Below are 15,137 nucleotides of genomic sequence, written 5' to 3' on the forward strand. Positions count from 1 at the left end.
ATACATATCAGTCTCAATTCACCAAATAAAAGAAATAGACTGGCAGGATGGGCCAAGAAACAAGATCCAAAAATATGCTGCATACAAGAAACACACTTAATTCAAAAAGAAACTTATAGAGTGAAAAATAAAGGGTGGAAAACATTACTTCATGCAACAAGAAACTGAAAAAAAGCAGGAGTAGCTATCCTATTTGCAGATCAAATGGATTTCAAACCAATATTAATTAAGAGAAACAAAGAAGCCCACTACATTCTTGTAAAGGGAACATCCAAGAGGAATAGATGACAATCATAAATATACATGCACCAAATACTAGTACACCCAACTATATAAAACAAATATTAATGGAAATGAAAAATCAAATAAGCACTAATACAGTAGTAGTAGGGAACCTCAATAACCCACTGTCACAAATAGATAGATCAACTAGACAAAACACAAACAACAAAATAGTAGAACTCAACCAAACTCTTGAACAAATGGACTTAACATGTTTACAGAGGGTTCCACCCCACAAAATCAGAATACACATTCTTTTCACCTGTACACAGATCATCCTTCAAAACAGACTATGTACTTGGTCATAGAAAGTGTTTAAGTAAGTGCAAAGAAACTGAAGTTATCTCCTCTACATTATCAGATCATAGTGCAATGAAATTGGAGATCAATTCGTGAATTGATTACAACAATTTCAAAAACACATGGAAACTGAAACACACATTCCTGAACAACCAAAGGGTCACAGAAAAAATTAAACAAGAAATCAGATGGTTTCTACAATTAAATGACAACGCCAAGACAACATATTGGGATCTATTGGACACAATGAAAGCACTTTTATGAGGGAAATTCATAGCAATGAATACTTATATTAGAAACACAGAACGGGCTCAAATAACCTAATGCTGAACCTCAAGCTTCTAGAAAAAGAAGAGCAGGACAAACTGAAGGATCATTCATACAAGGGAGGAAATTATAAAGATCAATGCAATGGAGACTAAGAGAATGATACAAAAAGTCAATAAAGCAAACAACTGCTTCTTCGAAAGAATAAACAAAAATAGATAAACCCTTACCAAACCTTAGCAAAACAAAGGAAAGAAAAGGCCCAATTACCTGCAATTAGGAATGAAAAAGGGTGAAATTAAAACAGACCCAGCAGAAATCCAGAGGATCATCAATACCTACTTTGAGAACCTGTATGCCAATAAGATGGAAAACACAGAAAAATGGACAGATTTCTAGGTACATATGAATCATCAAAATTGAATGAAGAAGACCTAAAAATTCTAAACAACCCACTATCAATCAATGAAACTGAAAATGTAATTAAAATCTTATCAAAAAGAAAAGCCTGGGCACTGATGACTTCACTGCTGAATTTCACAGACATTTAGAGAGGAACTATTGCCACTACTGTTTAAACTCTTCAATGAAATTGAAAGGGAGGCAATACTCCCGAATTCATTCCTGGAAGCAAGCATCACCTTGATCCCAAAAGCAGACGAAGACCCAACCAAAAAAGAGAACTATAGGTAATGTCGCTAATGAACATAGATATAAAAGTCCTAAATAAGATTCTGGGAAACAGAATACAGAAGATCATCAAGATCGTACACCCTGATCAAGTGGGATTCATCCCAGGGATATAGGGATGGTTTAACATACACAAATCAATAAATGTAATATACTGTATTAACAGAGTCAAGGACAAAAACCATATCATCATCTCAATAGATACAAAAAAAGTGTTTGAGAAAATCCAACACCCATTCATAAAAAAAAACCTATAGAAAATTGGAATAGATGGTCTTTATCTTAACTAGATAAAAGCCACTTATGAAAAACCAACACCCAATTTCATACTAAATGGTCAAAAACTGGAATCCTTCACACTAAAATCAAGAACAAGACAAGGATGTCCACTATAACCACTCCTGCTCAAAATAGTCCTGGAAACATTAGAAATTAGATAGGAGAAAAGAATAAAGATAGAAAATGAAGAAGTCAAATCGTCATTATTTACTGATGACATATTACTCTATATAGAAGACCCTAAGAATTCCACCAAAAGTCTTCTGGACTTAATAACCAAATTCAGTAGAGTAGCTGGATACAGGGTCAACACACAAAAGTCAATAGCTTTTCTGTACATGAACAACACTCACTGAAAGACAAACTGGAGAAACAAATCCTTTCACAATAGCATCCCAAAAAATGAAATACCGAGGAATCAACCTAACAAAAGAAATCAAAGACTTCTACTCTGAAAACTATAGCACTCTGAAAAAAGAGACTGAAGAGGATATCAGAAAATGGAAAGACATCCCTTGCTCTTAGGTAAGAAGAACCAATATAGTGAAAATGGACATACTTCCATAACTGCTTTATATAGATTCAATGCAATTCCAATTGAAATTTCAACAGCAAGCATACTGCACAGGCCTTGAGGAAACAATCCAAAAACGCATTTGGAGTAAGGAGAGACCTAGAATGGCAAAAGCAATTCTAGGCAATAAACACAAGGTAGGGTGTATCACAATCCCCAACATGAAACTATACTACAAAGCTACTGTGATAAAAACGGCATTGGTACCGGCAAAGAAACAGACCTGAGGATCAGTGGAACAGATTAGAAGATATAGAAACAACTCCAGACACACTCAGCCACTTCATCTTTGACAAAGGAGCCAAATACCCTCACTGGAGGAAAGAGCCTCTTTAACAAATGGTGCTAGAAAAATTGGGTTTCAACTTGCCAAAGATTAAAAATACTTACATCTCTCACCATGCACTAAACTAAAATCGAAATGGATTAAAGATCCAAATATTAAAACAGAAACACTAAACTAGCTGGAAGAGAGCTTACATAGACCTCTTGAAGACATTGGTGTAGAAAAAGGTTTCATGAACAAAACCTCAGTTGCATGTGAACTAGCACATAGAATCAACAACTGGGATGGCTTTTTATTTAAAAGCTTCTGTACAGCAAGAGAAACCACCAACAGCATAAAGAGACAACCTACAATGTGGGAAAAAATTTTACTAGCTGTTCCTGAGAGAAATGTCTACTATCTAGGATATATAAAGAATTTACAAAAATCAAATTTAAAGACCCAATCCAAAAATGGGCATCTAAAATAAACAGACATTTCTCAGACAAAGAAGTAGAAACAGCAAATAAATCTATGAAAAAATGTTCAACATCACTGGTCATTTATGAGATGCAACTGAAAACAATACGGAGATTCCACCTCACCCCAGAAAGAATGGCTGCTATCTAGAAATCAAGCAGTGACAAATGCCAGCAGGGCTGTGCAGAAAAAGGAACCTTCTCCACTGTTGGTGGGAGTGCAGACTGGTGCAACCACTGTGGAAATCAGTATGAAGATACCTCAAAAAACTAGGATTAGAGTTCCCATTTGACCCAGCTATTCCCCTGCTGCATATCTTCCCAAAAGAATTAAAAGAATCATACCACAGCAATATATGTGCACCCATGTTTATAGCGGCAGTTATAATAGCTAAAACTTGGAAGCAGCCCAAGTGCCCATCAACTGGAGACTGGATAAAGATGTGGGGTTTTTAAAAAATAAAATGGAGTACTACTCATCCCTAAAGAATGAGAAACTAGAGACATTTACAGCTAAATGGATACACATTGAGGCCATACTCTTAAGTGAAATAAATAGGACACATATGTATAAATACTGAATAGTTCCTCTGGTGTGAGAAACTGAGAGTGTAAATAAGGATCAAAATGTATAATAGATAATGTGAAATAGGAAGAAAAGGTCCAAAGGGAAGGGGTAAATAGGAGGGGTAGGGAAAAAGAAAGAAGGGAAAGGAATAAATATGAGATGAGAAAAAAATGAAAACAAAGTCTTTATAAATAGGAAGGGGTGGAGGGGTTGAAGGGAGGGCAGGGGAATGGGGAAAAAATAAGAACCAAGATATATCAGGTAAAGGTACAAATTCCCAATGATGAATGTCATCATATTTTATACCTAAAATGTACCAATAAACTTAAAGTATATATATAAAAAGAACTAGAAGTTGAAGGAGACAGAAAGCACATTATCTGATATAGTTCTAGACATTCTAGAGAAAGTGAAAGGAGCACACTGGCTTGAGAAAAGTCAAACCAACAGGAGAAGCAAGAATGCATGAATGCTTGCTTAGAAAACATTTCAAGAGAATCACAGTGAGTTTAGAGCAATAGATGCTTTTATTGAAGTTCCGGGAAAGGGTTGTCTGCTGTTAGAAGGAAATTGTGATAAATGGAAGAAAGTGCTATTCAGAAAAAAACATTCTAGGGTTTATCTAAAAAATCTTAAATAATTAAAAAATTTGGACTGAAGAGATAACAGCAAACCGGAGTCAGAAAAAGGCAGATCAAGATGAATTTGGCCCTAATCACTAAACAAAGATAACCTCAAAAGTTACCAGTTTTACCAAGAGACCTTTTCAACTTAGAACAACTGGTAAGCAGAGAAAGTCAAAAGGCAAAGAGATATGTAAGTATTTATAGCAAGTATTACTACAGTCTGATTTATGATAGTTTAACAATGATTTTTCAATTTTACAAGTATTCAGGAGTGATGAGCATTCAGTAGAAACCACATTTTGAATTTTGATCTTTTCCCATGATGGTGCTGTGCTGCACAATATTCTCACAAGGCTGGGCACTGATGAATCACAGCTCCCATCAGTCATGCCAACACCAGAGCTAACACCTGATACTCTACAGTGTGCTGTGTTGATGTGATGTTTGGCAAGTTAGGTGTATTATATGCATTTTTGACTTATAATGTCTTCAACCTACCACGGGTTTACCAGGAAGTAACCCCATCTAAGTGAAAGAACACCTGTGAATATTAATTCAAGCACTCTGCAATTATAAAAATAATATAAGAATATAGCAAGACTAATGCATTAAGCAGTAAAAATCAGATCTGGCTAGGCCAAAACTTTTCAGGGGCATTTTATAACACCAATAGTCAAAGAGTAGTGACTGAACCCTGCCTTGAATCAGCCCTCCATTCCACCACATATTCCTAAATATGAAAAAGAACTTACCCCCTGAAAACCAATGTCATCAGTGTGCCTAGAAGCACTGTGAAACTCAGTTCTGCAGTTTCAAAATGTATTTGGCTTAGAGGACTACTATCTAAATATAAAAAGAACTCAAAAAAGTTAGAATCCCCTCCAAAATAAAAGATTCAATTAAAAAAACGGGCAACTAAAATAGGTACTTCTCAGAAGAAGAAATACAAGTGGTCAATTAATACATGAAAAAATGTTCAACATAGCTAGCCATTAGAGAAATGCAAATTAAAACAACACTGAAATTCTATCTTATCCAAGAAAGAATGACCACCATCAAGAAATCAAATAGTAACAAATGCTGGTGAGGCTGCAGGTGAAAAAGGAACCCCTCCACACTGTTGGTAAGGATGTAAACTAGTGGGCTGGGGATTTAGCTCAGTGGTGCCATGCCTGCCTCGCAAGCTCAAGGTCCTGAGTTCGATCCCTTGTACCACCCCACCAAAATAAAAGGAATGTAAACTAGTATAACTGCTATGGAAATCAGTATGGAGATTCCTCAAGAAACTAAAAATAAAAATCTCATTTGATCCAGCTATTTTCCTTCTAGGTATCTTCCCAAAAGAGTTAATGACATCATATTACAGTGATACATGCATACTCATGTTTATGGCAGCACAGATCATAAAAACTAAATCTTGGAAGCAATCTATATGTCCATTAACAAATGAATGGATAAAGAAAATATATTTATAAACAGTGGAGTACTAGTATGCCATAAAGAAGGATAAATCTGAGTCATTTATAGGAAAATGGACACATCTTGAGAAAATGTTAGTGATATGACATATGATATGGTTTCTCTTATGTGAGAAACCCAAAATATAAGTAAATTAAAGAGCCATATAAAAGGCAAAAGGAAACAGGAGAACAGATCTTTTGCAAGCAGGAAGGGGATCAAGAGATGGTGGAAGGGCAGGGGAAGCCTAAAGAATTAAGATACATTACATACATGCACCAACTTCCCATGATGAATATGATCATTATGTACTGTACACATGAATAAAGATAAAAATTTTAAAATGTGTGTGTGTGTGTCTGTCTTAGTCACTTTCTCATTCCTGGGGCACAATTCCCCACACCTACATCTTACAAGAGGAGGTTCATTTTGGCTCACATCTAGAGTTGGCTGGCACCAAGGCAGGACAGTGTGGCAGAGGGGTGTGGTGGAGAGCTGCTCAACTCATGGCAGCCCAGCAGCAGAGAGCTTTGGGGAAGCAGCCAGGAAGGGAGATGCACCCTTCCAGGCCATGCCCACAGTGACTGCCTCTTCTGACCAGACCCCACCTCCTAGCAGCAAGAAAGAACTAAACCCCTTACATAATCCAATCCCCTTCCAAAAGCCCTGCTTATGAGTGCAGGAGGCTCTGAGGGATATCTAGACAGAAACCATAACAATGTCCTGTTGGGTCCAGAGATGACACATCTAAAACAGGTTATGTATGCATGAGCTCAAAAAGCATCTTAGAGAAAGTTTTAAGTTCTTTTCAGCAACTGTAAAGTTTTACACAATGAACGATTAGATGATCAATGTTAAATGTATGAGGTGTGATCAAAATATAGGAGGAAGTTTAAATTTTAAAACTTTACTACAGTATAAGGCACACTGCTATTAATCCTCCTCAAAATATACCCCCTTGCTCTGAACATACATCCTATCATTCTCTCCACATTTTTTTTTAAATGAGATAGGGTTTTGCCATGTAGTTCAAGCTGGTCTTGAATTAACTAGGTAGTCCAGGCTGGCCTCCACCTTGTGGTGATCCTCCTCCCTCAGCCTCCTGAGTGCTGGGATTACAGGTGTGTGCCACCACACCTGGCTCTCTTGCCATTTTCTAAAGCATTTCTGAAAGTCATCTTTCCTGTCTTTTCAAAGTGTGATTAAAAATATGGTGAACATTGTTGCTGCATATCATCCAAAAGAAAGGCAGGTTTGTAAAAACATTATGGTGTTGCCCTCATCCACCTTACTCAACGGATCTGGAACCTTGCAACTTCTGGCTCTTCCACGTAGTCAAAATGGCCATGAAAGGTAAATGTTTCAAACTGATTCAGGACATTGAGATAGCAATAAAGACACTCACAAAAGAGAACTTTCAGAACTGTTCTAGAACTACGAACAATGGCATAAGTGTGTTTGAAGCAAAGGAAAGTGTTTCGAGGGACATTAGTGACAATGCGTCTTTTGTAGTGATAAATTTTATAAAATTTAAACATTCACTGTATCTTTGATCACACCTCATTTAAAATATATCACGAAAACCTAAATGATAAACTTTATTTCCCATCCATTTGAATAAAACTGACTGGCTACAATTAAGATTAATTTTGCATGCAAAAGATAGCAAAGAACATCACAGCTTGGTGTGATAGTACACATATATCATCCCAAAACTCTGGAGGCTGAAAGCAGGAGAAATTTTAAGTTTGAAGCTAGACTAGGCAACTTTACAACTTAGTAAAACCCTGTCTGAAAAATAAATAAATAAATAGATAAATAAATAATAAAAGGGAATGTAGCTCAGTGTGAAGGTCCTAGACTCAATCCCAAGAGCCAAAAAAAAAAAAAAAAAAAACATATACTTACTTTGCAATTTTTGAAATAAAATCTTTACTGATCCAACTTAAAGAATGATATATCAGTTATAAGACAAATTTGAGTCTCTTATAATTTTTCACTACAGACATCCTCACTTTCTAGGGTTAATGTTAACTTTTCTGAGTATACTATAGTTAATTATTTGTTTGTTGTTTTATTTTGCAGTAAAGGATATTGAACCAAGCCCTGAGTTACATAATTGCTCCCTCTTTTTCTATTTTGAAATTTTGACACAAGGTCTTGATTAAGTTGCTAAGTTGCCCAGGCTGGCATTGAACTTGGAAACTTCCTGCCTCAGCCTCCTGAAGTGTTAGCATTATAGGTGAGCACCAACACACCTGGCTTTCTTACAGAAAAACTCCTACTTGTCAGCATTTTATACTGCAAATAATCGCAGTCTGAAATCAGACCGGCATGATATTAAATGTTTATTAAAAAGCAAGGAAGGAATGTGATATTTATAAACATTGAAAATGTAAAATTTTGAAATAACTTAATCAGATCACTTTCTTGTAGTTTAATAATCTGGAATGCTGAGAACTTAATTTGGAAGATGGCTGAAGTATAATATCTTACTATTTTTAGTATTTGTAAAAATTAAGGGTTTTTTGTTTGTTTGTTTGTTTGTGTTTTGAGACAGGGTCTCACTATGTAGATCAGGTCGGTCTTGAACTCACTATGTAACCCAGGGTGGCCTCAAACTCCCAGCAATCCTCCTGCTTCAGCCTCCCAAGTGCTGGGATTACAAGAGTGCACCACCACACTGGGCAAGAATTTAGTTTCTGAACTGAGCTTTCTCACAAAATCTTTGAATTCTTCATTGATTGCTACTATCCTGTTCTATGTAAAACTGCATCACGTAAATCACAAAACTTATGAAAAAAGGTTTGTATATTAGTTTACCTGGATATCCGACAGTTCTTTTCATTTCAACCTTTGTTACTAAAACGTTCTTAAGTGTATGAATACAGTCTTTACTAATGTCAGCCAGTCAAAACATAAACAACATGAACTCATATAATATAACTCTGTAAAGTAAAAACTATAATTATTTTCCTTTTTTAGAAGTTATCTACTCAGGGCTACACACCCCAGATCTGAAGCTAGTTTTTAGTTCATTAAGTACCTTCTATTAGCTTAATTTGTTGTGTCCCAAAAAGTACAAAGCTGCAGATTGTTGGTAACCTGCATTTCCTTCTCTATTTCATTTAAATCTCAATAATTCAAACTGACCTTTCTCCTTTACATGACCTCTGCTAACCTGTAAATTCCTTTATTTAGTTCAATATCTTTTAGTGAAACATGGACAGGACTTATTGAACTAGTTAGTTAAAAGATAACCTCCTTGGCAGAAAGTAAGGATACATAAAAGGTTCAGTCACCAAAACTATTTCCTAAACCCTAAGAGTAAAGAAAACTCATAAAATAGTAACATCACTCATCAAATACTGTTGCTTATTCAAACACTAAACTACAGTTCAAGATGTTGATCACAACTCTTAGAGAAAGCACTGAATATTAAGTTTACCAAAAGGCATGAGAATCTGGTTAGGGTAAAAATCAGCTCCGCAACATGGAAGGAAATTATAATTTTACATGCCATGTATATATAACTGGTGCTTGGAAATTCTAATGCATGAAGGCCAAGCTATGAATTAATGGTTAAGGCTGAATGCATGTAGTGATCCCCAGGGAGGTTGGGAAAGATGCCTTACTCCTTTCTTGCATCTGTTTTAAGAGCTGAGAGTGAACCTTTAGGCTTTAATTTTAATTGAATTTGCATCATGCACAGACAAATAATGTGTTGAAGATTAACAAAGAAACCACACTTTCAGTCTACAGCTTTGATTTTATTCATATTCAAATTCTACACATTTAAACAACATCAACAACCAAAAATACCCCCAAGAAACTGGCACATTACCTGGAATGTAGCTCTGTGCTGCCATTGTTGTATTTGCTTCCTCTTTCCCAGATACCAAAGTCAGGTACACGGTAAACTCTTTCTACACAGAACACAAGATTTTGAATAAAAGTGACCTAAAATAAAAAAAGAAATGAAGCATAAGGGCACTTGAAATAACAGAATCTTTAGGTATGGACCAAGAATAATTAGATACCATTTGAAATCCAGATATACTTAACTTGCTCCTCAATATATATTTCAACTTGTTGAAATTCTTGTGATTATTTCATTACTATGAATCCTCTATTATATACTTGGTTTTTTAAATAAAATTCACTTTCAGTGAGAACTTATACAGTACAGAAATAAAATTTTTTATCCTTTCAGTGTTCAAACTATAATTCTTCAATGATATGTCTATTAACATTTGAATACTGTATATCTTAAAAGCTAACAAAAATATAAAGCACTGTTTTTATATAGATAATATCTGGAATATAAAGTGTCCATATGAAATGTTAAATAAATCTAAACTTTAGAAATCAAAAAGTATTTCTCTGTCCTGCATAGCGCTAGTTCCATGTTGGATCAAGCTGGAGCCTTGGGTCTATTCATTCTCCCAGCAGCTAATCTTCCCGCCCACCTTTTCAATAGCTACAAGTACCTTTGGTTACATACGCAAACCTCAGTTGGAGGTGGGCTCCAACAAATGGGCCGGAGTCATAGCTTTCAGATACAGACTTCAAACATTTGGTTAAATTTATACTCTCAAAAGAACATAGAAACCAAAGATTATGTTCAGTTCTGATTTAATAAAAGTGTATTCATTCAAATAAAGACAGTTTCTAAAGTGGGCTATAAATCCTGACTACAGTGCTTTAAATTTAATTTTCATGTCTGGTTCAATATAGTATCACAAGATCACTCAATACCCTCATCGCAAGATCCTTTTGAGATGGCAACACATGCCTCTGACCACAACATAATTAATAAAATGTATACACTTATGAAAAAATAATACACAAAATCAAAGTAAGGATACACCAGTACAACAGAAGATTTGAGAAATCAAAAGACGAAAGAAAACAGATGGGGTAGGAATTGAGGAAGAACCTAAGAGGAGAGAGACCAAAGCCTTTTGAAAGAATTCTTCCTTGTTCTCTAGGCCTTCTAGAAACCCACTAAACTCAGAGTCAAGCTCAATGATCAAGAGTAGATCAAGGTATTAGTCTGCTCAGATTACCTCACAGATGGTGAATGGCTGGGGTTTTAAATCCCTGACTCCTGAACTTCTCTCCAACAGGAACATTTTACCTTTGGAGTTAGGAACAGCCCACCTGTTTCTGTGAAGGAAAGGTCTTATAGGGTAAAGCACACAGAAATAGGGTACAGTGTGAGGTAATTCTAGATTTCTGCAAAACATACACCTATTCCATAACCTTTCCACCCAAGAGTAGAGCAGTACAGATCAACAACAAACTGTTTTCTTTTTCAAATTGAATATTGCTGAGGTTTCCACAGCTTGCCCTAGCTTATATGCCACAAGGGGAAACTGTTGTTGTAAAAAAAAATCTGGCATTGGGACTGGAGATGCAGCTCAGAGGTACACTGCTTGCCTAGCATTCATGCTCAGAGCCATACAAACAAACAAAAACATAAATCTGGTCATTTTTATGATGTCAGCTTTTCCACGGTCCTAAGAGTTGTTTAGGTTTTACAACACATACAGAAAATACTTTATAGTTTGCCAGGGCACCAAGTTTGAAACTTCAAAACAATCCAAATCCCTCTTCCTTTCATGACAAACTTCTCAAGGGTATCGTCTATCACTTCTTATTCCTCTCCCTTCCTCCTTTCCCCTGCTTGGGAGGATGTCCAATCACATATCCGTCACAGATTTTATAAAACTGGTCACCTGTTTCTCCTGTAGAGTTCCCATTGCTTTGGCACTGACACTACATTCATCTTCCTGGTTGCCTCCTCTTTTTGCTGCCATCGCTACTGGTGAGCATTCTCCAAAGCTCTGCCTGTTCTTTCTGTATGCATACCTCATCCCTCTAGGAAGCTTAGTCACTATCAAAGTTTCCACTACAGATAGTGGTGTAAGAGATGGTTTATACAACACAATGCAAAGGCAACAACATCTATCACACATGGGTTACTTAGTCTTGCTCTCACTATATAGTACAATGGATTAGCTGGGTGACACATGGTTGCTATAAAATGAAATGAATGATTTTTTTCTATGTGTACAATGAAAGTTTACAATTTTGTGATTTTCCCGTTCTAGCTTTCAATATTCAACACATACTTTGCTTCTATATTCAATTATGAAGTATTTCCACTTAGATTTCTCACTAACCCAACATGTTCTAAACACTTTCGCTTGGAAGCACTTTTCATTTTCCTTTTTCCATAAGCCTGCTGCTTTTCTAGGCTCAGTCTATATATCTTGAATTCATCTTTGCCTTCTGAAATTTATAAGGCCCTCTTACATGGGCCAACATGAAAAAATAAGAGATTCAGAACCAAAAGAAGAGACCTGGTTTAACTAAGCGAGAATGTTAAGGAAGTTCCTTGTTTTAATTGTATAAGGGAAGCAATTTCAGACAACTACTGTGATTTTGCCGTTTCTGCTTTCTGCAACCCCTTTCTGTATATTTTGTTGTATTTTATCTTTTGACATGATTATGTCAACTTTTATCAATTATATTCATTTTTCACCAAGACTGCTATTTTTCACAGCACTTCTTTAGTCAAAAAAGTTTTGTGAATCTTAACACTGTCACAACTTTCACATCTCACATTCAAACCTTCCACACTCTGTCCACTCTGTCCTCACATGCCTCTATTTATTTCCTCTGACAGATATCCTGGGCTCCAATTGGGCTCACTGGCATTAGTCTTGCTCAATTTGAACTGAAACTTTTCTATGAATTTTCCTCCAATCCCAGTGCAAGTAGAGGGAAACTATTAACTCTCATTGTTCTAAAGGCAAGGCTCTTAATTTTTCATTTCATGTGTTTGTTTTTCCTCACCTCCAATTAGTATAAAGTCCACCATTTCATATTTACAACTTTAAAATACCACAATCTCTGAAAACAGTCATTTTTTTCACTCATTTATCAGGAAAACCAGAAACTGAGATTATCTCATTCAGATATAGATATAGATACATTCTTTATATATAAATACTATATATACATATATATCACTTTGTATGAATATATCTTATTGCAAAAGTATTAATGTGCTAATTATGTGACTCTGCCCTAAACCCTAGTGGGGTCATTATATAATATACCTAAATAGTAGTCACTTTTTCTTTTTCTTTTCTTTTTTTTTTTAAAAGATAAGGTCTTGCTATGTTGCCCAGGCTAGCCCTGAATTCCTAAGCTCAAACAATCCTCCTGTCTCAGCCTCACCAAATGGCTAGGACTACAGGTATATACCACTGCTCTTTGTATTATCCTTTTTAAATCCAAAAAAATTGAAATCTAAAACATAGCTAGTTGTCAAATTTCTACAGATAAGGATTTGTGGACCCATATAACTTCTCCGAACTCAGAAATGTAAATTTCTTGTATTTTCCACAAAAATAATACCATGGTTTAGTAAGGACTGGGCACCTGAGGAAATATGAGATTACTAGAATATGAAAACAAAGATCACAAACCTCTTCCAATGTCAGGGTATTCTGCATATTGATTTCAATTCCTGACTCTAGTTTATGTACCCTATGCTGTTGGTCCTTTTCTTCACAATTCACACCAATTTCCAATGTGTTATCTTGCTCTTCACAGTGTATTTCTCTGAAATCCACTTCTAGAACAAGTCTACAGAGAAATATTTCAGAAACAGCTCCAAGGGTCAACTCCAAATGTCGTTCGTGGTATTTTCTGAATACTTTAATAGCTTTAAAACAATAATTCATATATCTGAAATACTTTCAAAATAGAGTTCAAGCAAATGAAATAATTACATATTGGGATATATTAAGTTTGGGTAATATTATGTTAAAAACAAAATCCTAATGGACTTCATAAAATTTAAGGTATGTATGATAAAAAATTGACAAATTGAAGAATTGAAAGGGTCTCACATTGAACATATAATTTTAATTAGCTTACCTAAACTCCAAGGCAAGGATTCTCTCTCTCTCCCTATCAAATTGTATAGAACCCCTCAATTCTGAGCATTACAAAACTACAGTTAGAAAGAAGAAATAAATTCTAGTGTTCTGTAGCATTGCAGGGTGACTACAGTTAATAATAATTTATTGTGCAGTTCCAAATAGCTGCAAGAGAGGTTCCTGAATGTTCCTACCACCAGAAAATGATAAAGGTTTGAGGTGATGGATATATATTAACTAACTTAATTCAGCAATTACATGCTGTATACATGTATCAAATTCTAGAATTATGTAATAATTATAAATCCTAAAATTAAAATTTCACACACAAAAACTTATAGTAGAATAATTTGTGAATAAGATACTTGAAATTGTAATGAAGGAATTAATAAGGGGTATGAAGTTGCAAATGACCAAAGAGAAGTTTATTAGGGACTTTAATAAATGGTCATTGAAATAAAACAATTCAGACCCAACACCAAATGGTAAATTTAAATGTTTTTATTGGTTAAAAACAGACATGTCTCAGAAGAAGTACAAATGGCCAACAAACATATGGACAAATGTTCAGCATCTCTGGCCATTAGAAAAATGCAAATTAAAACAATACTAAGATTTTATCTTACACCAGAAAGAATGGCAATCATCATGAAGTCAAAAACTAACAAATGGTGGTGTGGCTGGGGTGAAAAAGGAACCTTTCTCTATTGCTGGTGGGAATGCAGACTAGTACAACAATTACGGAAATCAGTCTGGAAATTTCTCAAAGAACTAAAATTACAAATTTCATATGACCCAGCTCTTCCCCTTTGAGGTATCTTCCCAAAAGAGCTAAAGACATCACGTTAGAGTGATACATGCATACCAATGTTTACAGCAGTTCAATTCATAATAGCTAAATTCTAGAAGCAGCCTGTATGTCCGGTAACAGATAGATGGACAAAGAAAATGTGATATCTGTACATAATGGAATACTACTTGGTTAATAAAAAGGATAAATTTGAGACATTTGTAGGAAAATGGATGCACCTAGAAAATACAATATTGAATGTAATAAAGCACACACACAAGATTAAACACCATATGATATTTCTCATTTGAGTAAAGCAAAGTACAAAAAAACAAAATAAAGGATGGATAGAAGAAACATGGGAAATGGTCTAGGAGACCAAGGGAGAGTAATGTGGGGGAGGGGAAGGAAAAGAAAGATGATGTAAGATATGCCAAGTACAAACATTATATATCATAAACATGAGCTAAGAATAATAACAAGAAGAATGAAAATGGGGAAAGGGGGTTTAGAGATAGAGGGAGAGAGATGGATGAGAAGGGGATTAAAAAAAGAAACTGCTGTTATGTACATGTACTTACTCCCCAAGATGAATGTAAAC

At 35.3% G+C, this 15,137-nt stretch overlaps 1 protein-coding gene across 7 annotated transcripts in view; it reads right to left on the bottom strand.

The window, feature by feature from the left end:
• Phkb (phosphorylase kinase regulatory subunit beta) overlaps positions 1 to 15,137 on the bottom strand; it is a 210,975-nt gene that overhangs the window by 109,547 nt on the left and 86,291 nt on the right. For 6 of the 7 annotated variants that reach the window (XM_087199368.1, XM_087199365.1, XM_087199370.1 and 3 more), the window contains one exon: positions 9,633 to 9,748. In XM_087199368.1, coding sequence (XP_087055494.1) covers positions 9,633 to 9,748 — 116 coding nt within the window. Of the gene's footprint in view, positions 1 to 9,632; positions 9,749 to 13,290; positions 13,451 to 15,137 lie in introns of all 7 variants that reach the window. The other variant, XM_087199371.1, reaches the window with a different exon arrangement.

Source organism: Heterocephalus glaber, unplaced genomic scaffold (genome assembly GCF_053883595.1).
Source record: "Heterocephalus glaber isolate CG9 unplaced genomic scaffold, H.glaber_assembly_v1.0 deba00001707, whole genome shotgun sequence".
NCBI classification, from domain to species: Eukaryota; Metazoa; Chordata; class Mammalia; order Rodentia; family Bathyergidae; genus Heterocephalus; species Heterocephalus glaber.